This window comes from Hakea prostrata, chromosome 1, assembly GCF_041222555.1.
Source record: "Hakea prostrata isolate BN-2017 chromosome 1, UWA_Hpros_2, whole genome shotgun sequence".
Classification (NCBI taxonomy): Eukaryota; Viridiplantae; Streptophyta; class Magnoliopsida; order Proteales; family Proteaceae; genus Hakea; species Hakea prostrata.
This window is the reverse complement of record NC_142600.1, coordinates 10,681,650-10,699,459: the sequence shown is the minus strand read 5'-3', so window position 1 is coordinate 10,699,459 and position 17,810 is coordinate 10,681,650. Positions and strand designations below refer to the sequence as shown.

Sequence of the window (17,810 nt, the reverse complement as noted above, 5' to 3'; positions counted from 1 at the left end):
GGATGGGATATCTCATACCTTTGAGGTGACCAGTGAGGACGAACTTGACCTCTGTTTCGCTGGACAGGAAGCGAGGGCCGGCAGAGTCTTTGGCAATTCGAAATTCAGATGTGATGTCATCTCTTGTTCTGGTGATTTTGAGTCCCAATTCCAACTCCATCGATAATTTCTTCCAGCTTTCCCTACGGTTGGGTGGATCAGATGGAAATGAGGTGAGACAAAATAATATATGGTATTCGTGGGGCTTCAAACAGGTATATATTGCCTTTTTGGGTGCTAGACGTGTCCATTGCTTCATAGTAAGGGTAGCGGCTCCCTACTAAAGTGGGTAGGTGCCTTTTTTTTCCAATTTTGCTTTGGTGGGAAGTTATGCAGTTCCGGTCACTGATTTCTTAAAAAAATAACCCCCCAATCGATGGATCTGTGAAGGAATTGCTAGAATAATCTCCAAAGCACGGTAAGATTCTGGTTTAGAATCAATATAACAAACATTTCCAGGTTTATTCCAACTAGTGATGAAAGATTCCTTCTCCAGAGTCGCGTCCCTGTGTCGTCAGCTTTTTCCTGAGAATCCCAGTGCGAAACCAAACCTTTCATATTCACTTTGCTGCTGGGCTAAGTCTGCCGTTGATTTCCACTTTGCATCTTCGCTTCTCATGTGGGCGTCCAAGAGAAGCTCTAAGTCATTTTCTTTCCCCTTTTCTGGGTTATACTTTGTGGGACCGTAAAAATGGAGAAGAAGTTGCACATAGAAATATATCATTTTTAGACCAGAAATAATCTCAGTTTAATCGGATTCACGTATCTAATCAAAAGAAAATTGGAAGAGTTAAAAGTCTAACCGATAAATGGGATGAGGACTAATGCATACTTTTGCCTTTGCTTCTTTCCCATAATTACACTCGTCTCACTTGCTTCATTTTCAGAGAATGCAACTTACACAGGTCGTTCTACATCGTTTTGTTACTTTAATCGTTCGAGTCCTTACTGGTGTGTTGTCTCTGTGACTTCTTTTAAACAACTCTTAACTAAATTGTGGGTCAGTATGATGAATCCTTCACGCAGGGATGCCCACGAGTCTAATTGTCTTCCCACCTGGGTTGCCACCCCATATGGGCCTGCCATCCAATCCTAAATGTTTGCCTCTTCGTTGTGAGATTCCGTTCCGTAAGATCTTGATAGATACTGACCTGAACCGAATTGCCACTTGGATACCAGTCATACCACCCTGTGTGTCCAGTGTCATCGGAACGGCTAAACCCCCATAAGACATGATCCATCCATGACTGTATGCTGCTACTGTTTACAGTAAAGATGAGTTTAAAGATGTTACAGTAAAGAGAAGGAAGAAAGTGGGAATAGGGGGAACTCAGAATTTTGAAGAGGAGTGATGATGATGAATGCTCTCAATCATAAAAGCCTGGGAGAAGGGGCCAGAACTTCAGCTTTTCTTTCCAATATTCCACTCCTGATGGAAACTAATCAGGCATACACAGCATAAGTTCCAGGTAATTTCTCATTAGTTTCTTACAGTACATAACCTCTGGTATATCATTACATAATTGGTCACAGTAGGGAAGACTGCCGACCAAAGCATTTTAAATATAGCCCCACCTCTCTCTCTCTCTCTCTCTCTAATTTTTGCTTCGGTTGGGGTCTGAAAAGAGAGCATCTCCTATCTTACTATGAATATAGACGCCATTCATTGATTCTTTTTACAGAAAAACCCAAACCAAGCACTGTAGTGTAATTTGAACCGCAAACATTCTCACCACTTGAACCTGCACAGAAAGCCAGTCTAATCAAAGCCCCATTATCATCTCACTTTCTCGTTGTTGCTTTTTTTTTTTTTTTGGTCATTCACTCATTCTTGATGTTGCTGCTATTTTTTTAAAGAGGGGGGGGAGACCCAAGATAGCGAGACAACACATGTACTTTCTGGTCAAGAAAAGAAGAGAAAGGCTTGCATTTAATAATTTAAAAAAAAGAGACAGGAGGGAAGGAATTTGACTCACCCTTCTTCCTCCGAGACCAGAGGTTGGCAGCGGGTATCCTGTCACAGAATCCGGGTGACCAGTAGGGAGGGGCATCGCCGGATTACTGTTAATGAAAGGAATTCCGCCACCGGTATCCGGCACTATGGACGGAATCTTGGGGATTACACTTGGTGCCGGGCTCGGTGAACTCTCTTGATGTTGATGACGATGAAACGGCCACCGGAATGCCGGAGTGGATGGGAGAATCCCACCAGAGATTGGGGTTGGCGCAGCTTCTGGTGGAAGTTCCGGTGACAAAGCCCCCTCGTCCGTCGCCTTTGGTGGAGTAACCTTAACGGCCAGTTTCTTTCCTTCGTTACAGGCCTTGAGAGAGCCATTGTTGAAGTTGTAAGAGAAATAGAAGAAACCAGACCGATTTGGGTTCCACTGACCAGCAAAATATAGAAAACAAAATCGCATTAAGAAACGAAATGAACAGGAAAATAAACCATGTCGTCATGGTCTACCATAAATAACTGTTTTGGTAGTTTACCTTGAAAGAGGTTGAGTTGGGTTTGCTGAGAAGCGTCGATTGAGTGAAGTTGCAAAGAGTGAAGGCTTTTCTGTCGTGAAAAATATAGAGGCCGTAGCCGTTTTCGTATTTGAAAGCTGGTGAGAACCAAAAAAATAAATAAACGAAAAATAGAAGAACAGAGAACGGCTATGTTCTTTTGCATTGGTAAGAAATCAGAATTGAACGAACAAAATGATACGTACACAGAGAATCGCCTACATAAACACTTGGGTTTGTCCATGCTGCAGCTTCATCCACCACTATAGTTTTGGAATTCAAAGGTTGAACTAAACCAAACACAGTGAGGAAGATGACGAGAATGTGAGAGGTGGGCAACTCCATAGGTTGGTCGTACTTCGGACTCGTGGGAAGAGCTCTGATGTTTTTGTTGTTCAAGTGTTATCTTTCTTTACCCGTATACTAGGGTTATGAAAGGTGAGGTTTTGGAGGGAGAAAGAGAGAGAAAGCTCTTTCTACGAGAAGCTCCAGCAGAGGAGCCACAACACTCTAGACACAGAACAGATAGGGTCTTCTGGGAATGTGAACAGGTATCTTTTTCCTTACAGTCCTATTCTGAAACACCTTAAAAGATGTACTGTTTTCTTTTGAATCAAAAGAAAAGAAAAGAAAGGAACAGCAAAACTTTCGCCAAAAGTGAAAATAAAGAAGAGGGTAATCGAAATTCAGACTAGTTTACCAAAAAAAATAGAAAAAAGAAATATTCAGACTAGGGTGAAAAGAAAAAGGAGTCAAATAGTCATCTTGATAGAAGTGACTCACATTATTATTCTAAAATGATTAGTTGGTCGAAAAAGTAATCTTAGTTGGACGAAGAGAGAATAAACTTTTTAATGGTTTTGGATTGCCATTCATTAGAGAATAATGTTTGATCTTTGAAAGACGAACATCTTGGTCACTAGCTCCTAGGCCCTTGAGTATCCCATCCCATCTCTGAAATGTTGAAAATACACTTTTAAAGCAAAGGCAACCTTACTGGTTTTGTATCACTAGTACAAGGTCGAAAAGGAAAACCTTCCAGTCCCAGACTCCAGACCAGCAGAGAACCGTTCTACGTACTCATCTACCTTGCTAACTTGATGGGACCATTATTTGGAGTACGCCAATCATATATTCATATGGAATGCCTATATAATGTCCTTACAAATTTGTCACTTAAACTGGATCGCTAGTACAGTTTTTTTTTTTTTTGGGGTCAAAATCGCTAGTACAATTTTAATGAATAATCACAGACGCTTAATTTGAATAGTTAATGGTGAAATACCTACCCGCTGATTGCTTATTCCCGTCTCTAGTAGGGACCAAACATAAACAATGAATTGCTCTAGAGAAACGCCAAAACTTTCAACATTTATTACAGTAAAAAAGCTTGGAATCTTGGATATTATCATATTAGTGAGTTTCGTTAAATGTTTTCTCTGTAATGATATTACAGCTTACTGTTCAGTGAGTGTGAGAACTGGAGAAATTTTTTGTGCAAGAGCACTGGTGCACCTTTCCCCGGGTCAGGTTTTTCCAAAACCCAAATGCTGGCCACATTTCTGAATCATGAAATTTTGCATATGTTCAACCCAAAAAAAAAATCCATCATCCTGTGGGACCACACCCTACAAATTCGAACGAGGTAGGCAATCGGCATCATCAGTTTTTACAGAAGAGCACAAAAAAGCAGCAAATAAATTAAACGTACAACATTTATGATTATCTTCTTCTTCTTTTTTCTGAAATAACATGCAGTGCAAATGCTGAATGAGACAACAGGTGCTCGTGTAGGCTGAAATTATTTTAGAACCATCATATTATTTATTACTAATACATACTAAAAGAATCTATTAGCCCATGCTCCACTGCTTCCCCTCACAATAACAAATGGGGAAGCAGGTTTCAGTGACCGGAATTGTTCCCTATATACCTTCCCCCCCCCCCTACAGACTAGACATCTAATTAGGTTACTCTTACTTGGGAACAATGCACAGTGGGATGAAAGAAACACCTCAGTCCAGTGGCAGTTTCCAACTCTCGTGTTGAACAACCCACAGCTTCTTTTTATACAAATGGAGGAAATACCTGAGTAAGATATTTTCTAGTAAAGAAAAATGTTGCACTCATACAGGCATTAACCTCTTATACCTTCTGAATGCCGTTCTAGACACCTTATTTGGCTGACGCTTCAAGGCAAAGACAAACTTCTCCGAAGAACTCGCCGAGGTCTATGCTTCTCCGCTACTGGGATCACATTTTCCAGCAGCTGCATGGAAGGCAATCGGATGACAAGCACATCAGCTACAATGCAACAATTTAAAAAATAGTACCAAAAAACTAGCAATTATTTCTGCAGGTAATTGTTTCATATATCATAAGAACCGAAGGTAAATATAGAAAACAAATATACAGAACCCCAGACGGACTTTGCAGAGCAGATCTTGAATTAGGTAACAAGGTCTAGTCATATAAGCACACTAAGATCATATTATAGGTGGAACTTTGGCATCACAAGGATAAACGTCCAGCCTTTGATGATGAAGGTCAGACTGCAAGAAAAGGCCAGAATAGACCACCCAATCAGCATGGTATTTCTATTTTGGCATCACACAAGGATAAACGTCCATCCTTTGATAGTGAAGATTGAATTAGATCCCAATAAAATGCTAAACAAATCACTAAGTTGACACATTGAATCAAAAGAACTTAATAAATTCATGAGAACCCATTTCATCTTTGTCAAAGGGCATATTTAACTAAAAGACCCAACAGGTGCTTCTTTCCTCAGAAGAAGATATTCCATTCCGGAAGTATGGGAAAACTTCTCCTAAAGGAACATCTCTTCCAACCAGACCATATCAGATTCCTATGAACCAGGTTAGTAAACTTTATTATTAAATACCATCATCAAATGAAATGGCCACTGATGAAATCAACAAGTAAATACTAGAAATCTTCACAACTGATGAGTAATGACACAAACAAATAAATATCTGAATGATGGCTTGGGCAAATAAGAATAATAATCTTCTATCTCCCCCTAGCCTGTAACATGACACGTGGAGCAAGGGAACCAAGATGACTGAGGAGAGTAGAATTGATGTGGACACAAAGAACCCCCGGCTGAAACCCTAAATGAGGCCCGTAGGAAGGATCTAAGAAACCACCACGGAGTAGCCAAACCCAACAAGAGGGATATTCTAGTCATTTTAACCCTCAATCTACTCCTGAATTTAATTTCAGATTTTGGTTGAATCAATATGAGTCTAGTTTGGATTTGTTTTGAGTCTTCTATTGTGAGTCTAGTTTAATGTTAAGTTGGTTGCCTTGGTCTTAAGTTATCTAACAAGCATGTGCTTAGATAGATAAAGTATGTTTGTAAGATTCCAATCCAAGGGTTAGCGTGACAAGAGTCCAATTTGAGTTATAATTGGACCTCATCAGTTAAGGAGATCCCAGTCTGAGTCAGAATTTTTATTTTTAGGCCATAAATAGCCTCTTCATGCAAGTTATTTTCAAATTTGATGAAATAAGAATTTGGGTATATTGCCCAAGTGTGGCAGCGTTCCTGAGAGGGTGAGCTGCTGTTGTCTTTGAAGCTTTCTAGTTCAATTCCAGCATTCAAGTCTCCAAGTTCTGAAGCATCAAACAGCAAGTACAGCAGCCACCTTCAAGTCTCCAAGCCATTCTAAGTAAGTCACACCCCCACCCAAGCAAGTCCCCCCTCTACCTCCCCTACCTCACGCACCTTTCTCAGCCCCTTTCCCCCCTTGTCTGACCTAGAAAACACCCCTAACCCCATCGCATCTAGTCCCTGTCCCTTCCTCTTCAAGTCCCTGCAACCTCAGCCCCTTACTCAAACCCTAAAATCCTCCCCTTTCCTGCTTCTTGCCCACGGCTTCCCAGTCCCAACCACAACAGGATTCCCCCTTTCCCTGCTCAGTTTTAACCCATTCAACCCCTATCAGAATCACAATAACCTATAGCAAGTCCGAGCCTAATTTCACCAAATCAGCCCTAAATTCTGGTCTTCAGAATGTCTTCACCTCTTCTTCTTCTACAAGTAGAATTTGCAGAATTTTGAGATTTTTCAAAAAAACCCTAAACCTTCATACCTGAGCCTTACCTTCTCTTAAACAGTTTGAAACTGCAGAATAATGCATTACTAGCACTCTGACTGCAGGAGTGCCAACCCTAGTCCCATCCCAAACCCTAGCAGTTAGGACTTGAAATTTCAAATCTGAATTTCAACTTTTGATAAAGTTCAGATCTGAGTTTCACCTTCAATAGACCTACACAGTTGAAGAAACCCCAGAATACCTACTATACCTTTGTTGGAAAACTCCTGGGCAGCCACATTATAGGAAAGTTATCACCTAAACCTTATCCCTAGATCCATGGTTTACATCAATAAGTACCAACAAGACACCAAAAAACAAAGCGAGAGGAGTGTTTCAGATGCTAGGCAAACGCATTGAAAGCCACGTTCCCTGATGTTCCCTTCGCAGGAGCATATAATTTCACACCAGAAACTGATAATTAGCAGTCTGAGACCTTGGGCTTCTAAGGCCAAGACTTCCAAAATGAGTGATATATATATTATATACCAACAAGGCCCCCATGGACCGGTTAAGACCTGGGGGGCCCCGGGAGGTTCAACTGAGAAGCTGCATCGGATAACCAGGGTTGCCTCCTCTCCCCCCCCCCCAAAAAAAAACAAAATCTGCCTGAGATGGCCAGGAGCCAGAGCAGCCTCCACAAGACTCAAAAGTCACAGTAGCATGGCCCAAGAGGTCTGCTTCAGCTGTTGCAGGGAAGTTCTGAATAAAATTCAATTCGAAAGAAGTAGCAATCATCTCTTCTCCTGGAGGCTGCTCTGGCTCCTGGCCATCTCAGGCAGGTTAAAGAGAGAGAGAGAGAGAAGGAAAGGGAAGAATAGTGGCAGTTCTTCTGCTTCAGCAGCTATCAATGAGAGAGAGGGAAGGAAAACAGAGAAGAGACTGTGGAGAGGGAAAGAGACAGAGAGAGGCAGAACAGCAGTACATCTTGCCTCCTTCCAGAGGGATTTTCCTGCTCTGGCTCCCAGTCATCTCAGGCAGATCTAGCAAGGGAAGGAAGAGAGGGAGGGAGCCTCCAATTTTTGTTGTTCTAGGCTTATTTGATATATATGTACTCCAGCTTGAAGGGAATGTCATGACTTATTAGTTCAGTCTCAATGGAGGAAGTGTTCCTGCATATATTAAGTTGAGTCTGCATTCACTTTCTTTTTTGGTTTGCAAATAAGTGTCGTATAAGTAAATGCAGGCCACATTGGAAAGACATACTGACTCCATCGAGGGCTTACTATTTCTTTCCCATTATTCTCTCTCTCTGTTCTCTCCTCTTCCCTAGTTGCACATTCTAGCTAGCAGCCACATATCCTTGGTTTTGTCACAATTACAATAAGTGATCCATTATGTATTTCCTGGAAATATGTGGTTCGAAAACCTAGTAAGGTCCAGTCTGATATCAACTGGATCCAAGATCCAATTGCCAAATATCAGCCTAAAAAACCACTTGTTAGAAAATAACTCAACCAGAAGATGATGCATAACAAGAACTACAAGCTAGTTTTATTCCATTTTGGAAAATTTTGTTACATTTCATAACAATGTGGATACACTAACATGGTCAAAATGTGAACCTCACAGCATTTATCAATTATGATGGGAAAAAAAGTTATTCAAACGTACCATCTTAATCCTTTCCTTTTTCCACTCTTCCTGCAAAATGAATTTTTATCAGCTCAGAACCTTATTGAAGAATACTAGTCAGAATATCCTCAGGACTAAAATGATAAAATAAGAAAAGGTATCTCAGAGTTGTTTATTAGATACAACGGCTCACCACACTGGAATTAATAACCAGTAAAGAACAAATCCAACGGTTAAATTTGTGGCAAAGAGAATAAGAAGGAATACAGCCAATAATAAATTTCTATCTTGATTTCCATATATCTAGGTTATAGCCAGCAGATATTAATACTGCATCAAATACATAAGTAATTGCAAGACAGGCCTTCAACGAAAAAAAACAAAACCAAATAAATTTAAGGAAATAGTATAATTCAATATAGCAAAAGAACATACACACACAAACCGTGTTTTTGGATGCCTATGCTTTGTTCATTTACAAAATGGTGGCAAACTTTGATCCTCAAGCCAAGAAGTGTCTTTCTTGAATTCTCATCTACCCAAAAAGGTTACACATGCTATGATCCCAAAGATTAAAAATTATTTGTGTCACGTGATGTCTCCTTTTTTGAACAATAATCTTATTTTGTTTAACACAAGGATCAGCCTCAGGAGGATTATAGTGATTTTGAGCTTCTTCCTTGCCACTAGTAATGAAAACATCATGAGAAATGATATTCGTATTATTCCTAATCAGCATATGATGCAGAGTCACCACCAAACTGGGTTTCCTTCCTTTAAAAATAGTCTAAGATTGGGTCATATACATATTTGGCCTTTGATTCCTTGGGTTTACTTTGTAATCGCCAATTTTAATGGGCCTATAATAAATGGTAGGAAATAGGAAGACAGGATTAATTTCATTAATTTGGTTAAGAGTCCTATATTAAATGTATTTCCTTTATTATTTCAATTTCATAGTCAATTTAAGTTACTCAATAGGTTAAGGATTGGGTTAGGTTTTTTCCTTTTAGCATAGGGGTTTATTTTGGAGCTAGTTCCTAATTTGAGTTTGAAACTACATCGACCAATATGGCTATAAATATAGATGTAATTGCTCAGTTGAGCCATGAATTGATGAACGGGATCCTGACTTTTATTTATTGCTGCCGACGAGGTACATTGACATAGCATATCTCTCTCTCCCCTTTATGTGATATTCTATTTTCTCGTTCTCTTTTCCCAAGAATATCTTCGACAAAAGTACCTTCAACTATCCCTAAGACCCTAACCTTAATTCTTCTCTATCTAATCTTCTAAACTTCTAATTCCAAATCCTAAATTTCTTTCTTTTTTTTCCTTTCTATATTTGTTCCCTTAAACCTAGTCATCTCCAGCCCAAGCACAAGAGGAAAATTATAAGATTGACTAGTGATAAAATCCCATGACGAAACCCCAGTTAAAAAAAGAAAAGCATACAGCTGTTATTCCCATCTGTCTGTGCATAAACAGTATGGTGCACCACCAGCACAAGGAAATCTCAACAGTTGATTAAGCAGTATAGTTTGGATGAATCGAGTGGGACTTCCAAATAAGACCTCTATCAGGTTGGACGGGACCAGAAGGACTGGTTTCAAGCAGGAAGCTCACCTCATGCAGTTGGGAATGGCTAACTTTAGGTCGTCTGAATAGCAAATCAAAAATCTGAAGACACTTTATTATTCTGTTAACTACATCAAAATATCAAATGTTATCCACATTTTATCAATGCATCTTATGTATTGAGGCCAAAAAATAAAATACTAGATGTTGAGACTCACTCGGAGGGTGCCTCAGTTTACTCCACATAAGACACATCTAACAACTGATGCATGGACTAAAGAAGATCGAATGCTCATCAAACAAACTATATCCAATTAGACAAGTAAAAACGCGTAGTACAACATAACTATAGCTAATTTGAACAGCAGTGCAGTACCTGCTCCCTGGAAAGTATAGCGTTCTCCTCTTCAAGTTGTGACACCTGACATTCAAGCTCCGTTGTGTAGGCCTAAAGACAGGTAATATAATAACAAATCTTCACAAAGGAAATGAAGAGTTCAAAAACAATAAGAGAAGCATCGAAGTCGACCTGTTTTTTTTCTCTTGACCTAGCCGCAGACTCTCTGTTCTTAATCATCCTCCTCTGTCTTTGCTGAGTAACCTTGTCAACGGGCTCCTCCACCATTCGCCTCTTCCCCCTTCCTAATCCTGTTCTCTCCATTCCATTGCCAAACACACCAACCGAGCCATCAATCTGTGGCTGCTGCTGCGGTTGCTGAAATCGATTACTCAACATTGGATCGACCGGGAAGACGCCTTGTGCCGCCCCTGCAACCTGCGTAACCCTAACATCTTCCTCTGTAACAGCTCCGGATTTTGCTAGGTAATCCTCTAAAGTAATCTCATACGCTGGCTCCTTGAAAAACTGGCCATCCCCAACACCTCTAGGTTTCCGATCAACGCCTCCCCCTCCAGAACCCGCAAAAAAATCCTTCCATATATCTTCGGCCGACTTGTTATCGACATTCGCAATCCCACCGTTCAATTCACCATCTCCCCTGCTAGAGCAGGTGGCAGCGTTGGGAATGATCTCGGCGGCCGGCGCTGCCGGATTATTACCGTATATGTTAAAAATCTCGTCCATGTTCATAGATCCGAAATTCTTACTCCGATCGTTCTGAAGCTCAGAGACTGTTAACGAATACAAAGAAGACTGCCGTGTCAGATCCGAATGGGCCGAACTCGAAGACGCCATTACCTTTGACGACGCCATATCCGCAGATTTCTAGGGTTTTAAAGATTTTAGTTTACCTCTCAATTTGGAGAAACCATCTACCTCGTCTCAGAGCGCGTGACTCTCGCGAACGGTTTGAAGTTGAATAGGGAGAGTATACCTGAACACTGGAAGTTAATGTCCTTCAAAGGTGGCTTTGGGCAACCTTCAAATGAATAAAAAATGAGAGAAAAAGAAAAAGCGAAGTAAGTCTTGAAGCTTCAAAAAGATTAATTTTACTTCTCCGGTACGACAAGATCGACTGGAGATACTTTCCGCCAAATACGTCACCGCGTGTTTTTCGTCTTCGCGATTGCCATGGATGTCATCTCAAATGGACGATCGAGATAGAACGCCAAGACCCTAGCTTCAGTCCTGAATACATTTCGATTAGTCAGATTTTATCTCAATCATTGAGATTCAATGGGGAGATTGAAATTTGAAACCAAATTTTGAATCCGACAGACGATCAAAATTCCGATTGATTGACCGTCATATAATTTTAATGTGACTGAAGCAATTTCTAGAAAGCCAAAGGCTTCCCCACATACCCATGCTTTTCATTATTGCAATAGCAACCTCAAAGAGGTTAGATGATTTGATGATGCATTTGACTCTTCTCTTTTAAGGAAATTTCCCAATAAATATTAGATGAATTATATAATTCAATTATGTGTAATACTTCAATTCAAGAACATTTAGTTGGATTTACTTAGTATTTAGAATCTATTAAGAGAATTTCCTCAAAAAAAAAACCCAAGAACATTTAGTTGATTTTGCCTTAGCATTTGACAAATCTGAATGTATGAGTATGACACCTATTAATATTCACAGCTTTTTGACAATTTTAATTAACCACGTCTTAATTACAAAATAATTAATTAATTACATTTCCGTAACAATCAGGACATGATCCCAAGTTTTTTTCTTTTTCCTTATTAAAAAGGGGTCAAAAAATAGTAAATAAATAATAAAAAATAAATCAAGCAAAGTACCACATCTCTTGAAAAATCTCTTTCAACTCACAAGAGGATCTAGAAAGAATATCAGAGGTGTCCCACAAGTTAGCTCCACTTTCAACATCAGTAGACAATTCTTTTCTTTGTTATATATATCTTACACATATGTGACCACCACACTTCACAATGATGCATATATCTTCTACAACATTACCTTTTTCTTTCTTTTTTATAACATTTCTACAACATTACCCCAGTACTAGAACTCGTGAATTGTATGAAACCCAAGGTTTCATGTTCGTGTATTCGACCATTTAGTTGCACCAGAGAATATATCACGATTCATACAAAAAAAAAAACAAAAAACAAAAGAAAGAGAGAGAATACATCACGATTATCAGCGTCAGTCCTCAAACAAATCCTAAGTGACAATCATCGTTCCATACACAACTTTCAGGGTCTGTGGGAGTCGTCTAAGACGAACATCTCACGTGGGCAGCTGGATTGGATTAACACACACATTTGCTGTCGTGGTTATCCCAGCCCAGCTAGGACAAATCGAGTAGAGTCAGGCCCAAAAAAAAAAAAATTAACTCAAAAAACAGATATAGACGCCAAGCGTCGAAAAGATATCAATCACTTCTTAGTTCTCAGAAGGGTAATCTAGACTTCTCAAGAAGATGCTAGTCCTTGGCTCCTTGCTCAATAGTAGCTATCCTGGACTGACAAAATAAATATGAGACAAACTATTTTACATAATATCGTGATTATCGTCCAAAATGACATGTTAAGTCAACTTTGCCCTGTTCGAGCAAAGAATAATCCTGAGAAGCTGTTGACATCGAGATAAATAAGACCGCGACTCAATTTATATTTCGAAGTAAAACCGTAAAATACCTAAGCTTGGATCGGTTCTTTAAGTTTCCCCTCATTTTTTGAAAAATAGAAAAATCTCAAACGCCAAATGGGCAACCGTCATAAATAAACTGTGTTTACCAGTTTACCTCTCTTACCCACCCAAAAAACAAAATAAACAAAACACTATTTTTTCATACATTTATCTTTTGTATTTTGTTATTTTTTTTGATGTGTCTGTATATCATTTCAAATTAATAAAAAATCAGTTTTATACAAAAAAAAAAAACACACACACAAACCGTGTTGAAGTTTCATTTACCCTGACCAAATCACGTGGAGAAAAGGTTTGTCATAAATACGACATTTTTGTTATCAAACGGGCTACACTAAAGTCTAAACTCAAACCGTTTTTTTTTTTTTTTTAACATCTTTTTCCAACGATTTTAATTTGAAATTTATTGATATTATTATAAAATCAGGTCAAAAGTTGAATATCTTCGGAATCGAGGTGAAACTCCCGATATATAAAACAATTATCCCCTTCTCCCCCTTTTATAAAACTAAGTCCCAAAAACAAAAGAAAACCATAAGTTTTTATTTTTTCCAATTAAATTCTTTTAATAAATTTAAAAGGAAAACCCATAGAGAGATTCGGTCGAAGTCAGACAGGAAGAAAAAAAAGGAGAATCAGTGGAAGAAAGAGTAGCAAGGAAACCGGTTCTTGCTTTCCCGGTTTACAGTGGAACAATAGAATCAAGAATCAATATGAAATCGTTTTCTCTATCCTTTCACCAATTTCTCGCCTGGAAACCGCCTTTGTTCTTCGCAAAATACGAATTTTTGGGTTTCGGCAAGTCCTGAAGGTTCATGACTTGAATTTTTCTTTGCTTTTTGGCTTCACGAACACAGACAAACAAATCAAATTAATAATGAAATACACAATATGTAAAGTAAAATTAAGACGAACAAGTAGTAAAGCTTAGAGTAAAAGCAAACCATTTTGAGCTTCTTGGTAGTTTTCTTGAAGTCGTCTCCTGGCCGAAGCGAGTCTTTCAGGATCAATGTCGCTATCCTTTTGTTCCCTCTGTTTCTGCATATCCAAACATTCAGGTAACAACCACGAGAATTCTGAGTAAGAATGATGATCAGACAGACATTAATAGAAATTAACTCAAGAAGATTGAACACTAACAGAAATTAACTCAAGAAGATGGATTATATACATTTGGAGGAGGAGCTACTCTTCCAGGGGCCGATTGGGGTGTCCTGGTTTGAGTTTCCTTTCGAGGAACAACTTTTCCTTTTGGCTCAAACTCTGAATGATTCTTATCTGAACCAGAGCTTCCATCTGTGATTAAATGAGAACATAATTAATTGAAAAGAAAGTGAAATGGAACAGCATTTGTTCCGCTTAGAATCATTCTTTTGATTAATTGATTGATACTTACTATGTGGATTTGGAGAGTATGCAAAATCAGGCACCTAAAAAATGATAATAAAACTCATCAAAAGTTGGGATATTTTGAAAGAACTTTAAAAGAAGAGATACCAAACTGGCTTCTTTACCTGGTGATATCCATTTTGTGTGCTTCTTTGAGGGTTCTCTTGAGGCGAGTATCCATCAGCTGCCACCATTAATGAGCTTTATTCGTTAAACATTCAAAAGCGAGTCCTTCTTTTGAGCATAAAGTGAGAAAACTGAAAAGAAAAAAATTTCAGTACCAATGAGTGAAGAGTTTGCTGTTTCTCCATGTGTATTATTCAATTTCACCCACTCGTCAACAAGATCCTTCCATTTCCTGCAAACAGAACAGTATGTCAAGACTTTCCTTATTTTGAGCTCAACGAACAAATTTTGTTTTTGAGACCCTCACACCTGACAAGATGCTTAACCAATCTCCGGACTTCATTTGAAGGATGCTTTCTCAAGCGATTTACATGCCTCCCTATGTCCGTCTCCTGATTCATGAACAGAAAAACAATACCAGATTTTAAACATATGAAAAACTTGGAGTTATGAGGGAATTATTCTGTTGTATTTCACTTACCTTGAGAGCTTTGAATGTTATATCCATGTCTGCTAGGCTTTGTAGTTGATTTACCAGAGAATTTTCAGACTGTTAAGAAAAGGAACTTATTAATAACAGAACGAGTAGATGAAGAGATAACAGACGAACCAAATAAAAAAGCAGACCTGATCAGGATCTTCCAGACGCTCCTTGATATTGAGAATCTTACTCTGTTCTTCGTCAATTGTACCGTCAAGATGATCATCATCATCATCATCAACATCATCATGACCATCTCCCTCAAGTGACCGTGGACTCAAGGGAGAACCTCCGTTTTCCTCATGGCTGCCGCTTTCTTTTTCAAGGGCGGCTTCTGTGCGCGATTGGTGTTGCAACTTCTTAATCTCTTTGTTATTTGGCATCATCGAGTCATGACTACAGTTCCGACACCCAGGAACAGTAGAAGAGTAAAGACGCTCAACGATTCCATCTCTTCGATCTTTCAATTCGATTTTGTGATCGAAAGAAGCAACAGAGATTGCCGTGTCTATCAAAGTCCAGACATCCACACCTGAATCCCTCAAGATGGATCTAAAAGCATCATAATCCATTATACGGCAACCCCTTTACTCAGCACGCAGGAGAGTTTCCGATCCACAAATATCACCTTACTTTTCCCGTCCAGCAATATCGACTTTGTACGCAAAATTTATTGAAAAGTACCAAATGATAACCTACAGATCTATCAGATCTACAATTACTAATAACCATTTATAAATTACTCTCTATCTTATCAACATCAAACCTAACCATGGATTACAGGTCGCGAGAAACACAAACAGAAACATCCTCTCCATCTCTTGTTCATCGTCAACCACCGATAACGAAAACCAGAGGTAGATCTAGCCGTAAAACAATCACTCTAAAAGACGACGCTCATAATCGCCGAAACGATCCAAATTGGAGAAATGCGCCACCGTTCGAAAAGCAACAGGCATCAAGGAGGACTAGAATCAAAGACAAATGAAAAAATCCCGCAGAAATCCGCCGAAATCAAACCTCAAGACTGAGAAGGCTAGATCAGCTTCTCAGATTGCTCAACATTTTTTCCTATTTTTGTTTGTTCTCTTAGGACTCTTCATAATCTGTTGTGGAGTTTTCAGAGAATCTCTCAGAAACCATACCGCATTAACCCCACTTAGTGATATAAATTCCTTCCCGGGTTTAATGCCACTCTTGCTGGCCTCATAGGTACAGATGTAGGAACACCTTTTCCATTCATGCGCTCCGAAACAGTATTCGTTGTTTCTTACTCTTTCCCTTTGTGCCCTTTGTCCAGCGAGGGAGAGAACAGGAGGCAAGGGAGGAATTATCAGTCTCCTTCCGGAATGAATATAGAATAAATAAATTTAGGGCATTTCTTTTCTTCGCACATTATTGTCATATTCTATGTTTGCCAAATGACAACAAAACCCTTCACATCCACTAGTTTTATTTTATTTGAACAATTTTCACAGGGCACCTCAAAATGGAGGTGTTAAAGCACTTGATACCCCACTTTATGTTTAAAAAATCATAAACCTCAAAATTAAATTTTCATTTGATATATTTATCTACTAAAAACAGTTAAATTATTATTTATATTATTTCAATTCCTTATAATATATAGTGTCTACAAAAGTTTTTAAGAAAAATTAAACAAATATATCTAATGAAAATCTAATTTTGAGGTATCTGTGTTTTTTAAACATAAAGTAGGGTGTCAGTGCTTTACAGCCTCCATTTTTTGTGTCAATACAATTAACTCTTTATATTTTTGTATTACATATGAAGTTTTCCACATATGCTCCTCTGTTTTGTGACAAAATTATGGATACCCCACCAACTTGTAAACCATACAAAGGTGTCTACAAAACTTAAAACAGTCCTGTAGTGGCTGCTGCCTGCTAATATTTAAGAGGAAATTACCACTTTACCTCAAATAAAATATAAAATTTAAGAAAAATGTGAAATTACTTTTATACCCTAAATTTAAAAGGTCCCTATTATATAATATTATATACTTAAAAGTAGATTGCAAACGATAGTAAATATGACCGTTCTTATCATCATGAATGATGTCACTCAGACTGTGGCAGATGTTTAACAAGCAAATAAATCTCAGTGTCTTCTTGGACATGATTATCCAAGAAGTCCTGCAGCATTAACCTCACGTAAGTTATGAATAAAAACACAATTAACAAAGGTTTTGCTAATGTCCCAAAATGTATTTCAGAAGATCACGCACACACCAGAGCGCCGCATCAAAATTAGTAAACTTGAGTAACTGCCTTGGTGGAATCACTCCTTACTTCCACCGAATGAAAACCCTTGTATATTGCAATCTGTAGTCCATTTGCCATGGCCTGTAATTCTATTTGTAACACATTATTTCTTTACAATCTTCTTCGTTTCCGTTTCTTACTACCGAATAAAAACTCCCGAAAAGTTCATACAGTAAGCAACGCCGCTAGGAAATGAAGGGTCACCGTCATAAAGCACCCACCACAACTTTCCTTTATAGGTGGAATTCATTACCATAGATAAACCCAAAAACAGAAAAACAAATTCCTAGTTACACCTTGGTTCTTCCTTTAATTACACTGTCAATTACAAGCTCCAATCAGATAGAGCTGGATCTGAAGATCATCGGGCACTGGATTTTTCTTGAGAATGAAGATTTGAAGCAAATCATAGGTTTTCATTATTGAAAAGTAGCTCTAATTTACGGTTTGCAAATAAAAGCATATCTACAGATTCTTTTGACATTACTATGAGCCTCAGTCATTCTTATATATGGTAGTTAGTATAGATTTTTACCCTGAGCTTCTACTCCATTTGGGGGGCTCTTTTGCCGTTAATGGTGTTACATGGTACAGGATGTACGGTCTTGTTTAATCTTTGAGCT

General features: G+C 38.6%; 3 protein-coding genes across 4 annotated transcripts; all 3 read right to left on the bottom strand.

Moving 5' to 3' along the window:
• Positions 1 to 901: 901 nt before the first annotated feature.
• LOC149027407 (uncharacterized) lies at positions 902 to 3,377 on the bottom strand. Its single transcript, XM_089162436.1, has 4 exons — positions 2,754 to 3,377; positions 2,530 to 2,645; positions 2,016 to 2,423; positions 902 to 1,781 (listed from the first exon to the last, which is right to left on the bottom strand). Exons 1-4 carry the CDS (start codon positions 2,890 to 2,892, stop codon positions 1,716 to 1,718), a joined length of 729 nt encoding a protein of 242 aa, XP_089018562.1. The 5' UTR covers positions 2,893 to 3,377; the 3' UTR covers positions 902 to 1,715.
• A 191-nt stretch (positions 3,378 to 3,568) lies between these two features.
• LOC149027406 (bZIP transcription factor 12-like) lies at positions 3,569 to 11,420 on the bottom strand. 2 transcript variants are annotated; one of them, XM_089162423.1, is made up of 4 exons: positions 10,354 to 11,415; positions 10,201 to 10,272; positions 8,283 to 8,312; positions 3,569 to 4,816 (listed from the first exon to the last, which is right to left on the bottom strand). In XM_089162423.1, exons 1-4 carry the CDS (start codon positions 11,035 to 11,037, stop codon positions 4,739 to 4,741), a joined length of 864 nt encoding a protein of 287 aa, XP_089018549.1. In that variant the 5' UTR covers positions 11,038 to 11,415; the 3' UTR covers positions 3,569 to 4,738. The 2 variants fall into 2 exon arrangements, with proteins under 2 accessions (XP_089018549.1, XP_089018554.1); XM_089162428.1 differs by lacking the exon at positions 3,569 to 4,816 and adding an exon at positions 4,824 to 5,099 and having other exon boundaries at positions 10,354 to 11,420.
• Positions 11,421 to 12,082: 662 nt separating this feature from the next.
• On the bottom strand, positions 12,083 to 16,243 carry LOC149027405 (putative mediator of RNA polymerase II transcription subunit 26c). The gene is made up of 9 exons (XM_089162418.1): positions 15,049 to 16,243; positions 14,903 to 14,971; positions 14,731 to 14,813; positions 14,577 to 14,653; positions 14,421 to 14,479; positions 14,303 to 14,336; positions 14,078 to 14,202; positions 13,851 to 13,944; positions 12,083 to 13,749 (listed from the first exon to the last, which is right to left on the bottom strand). Exons 1-9 carry the CDS (start codon positions 15,472 to 15,474, stop codon positions 13,643 to 13,645), a joined length of 1,074 nt encoding a protein of 357 aa, XP_089018544.1. The 5' UTR covers positions 15,475 to 16,243; the 3' UTR covers positions 12,083 to 13,642.
• Between the last annotated feature and the right edge of the window lie 1,567 nt (positions 16,244 to 17,810).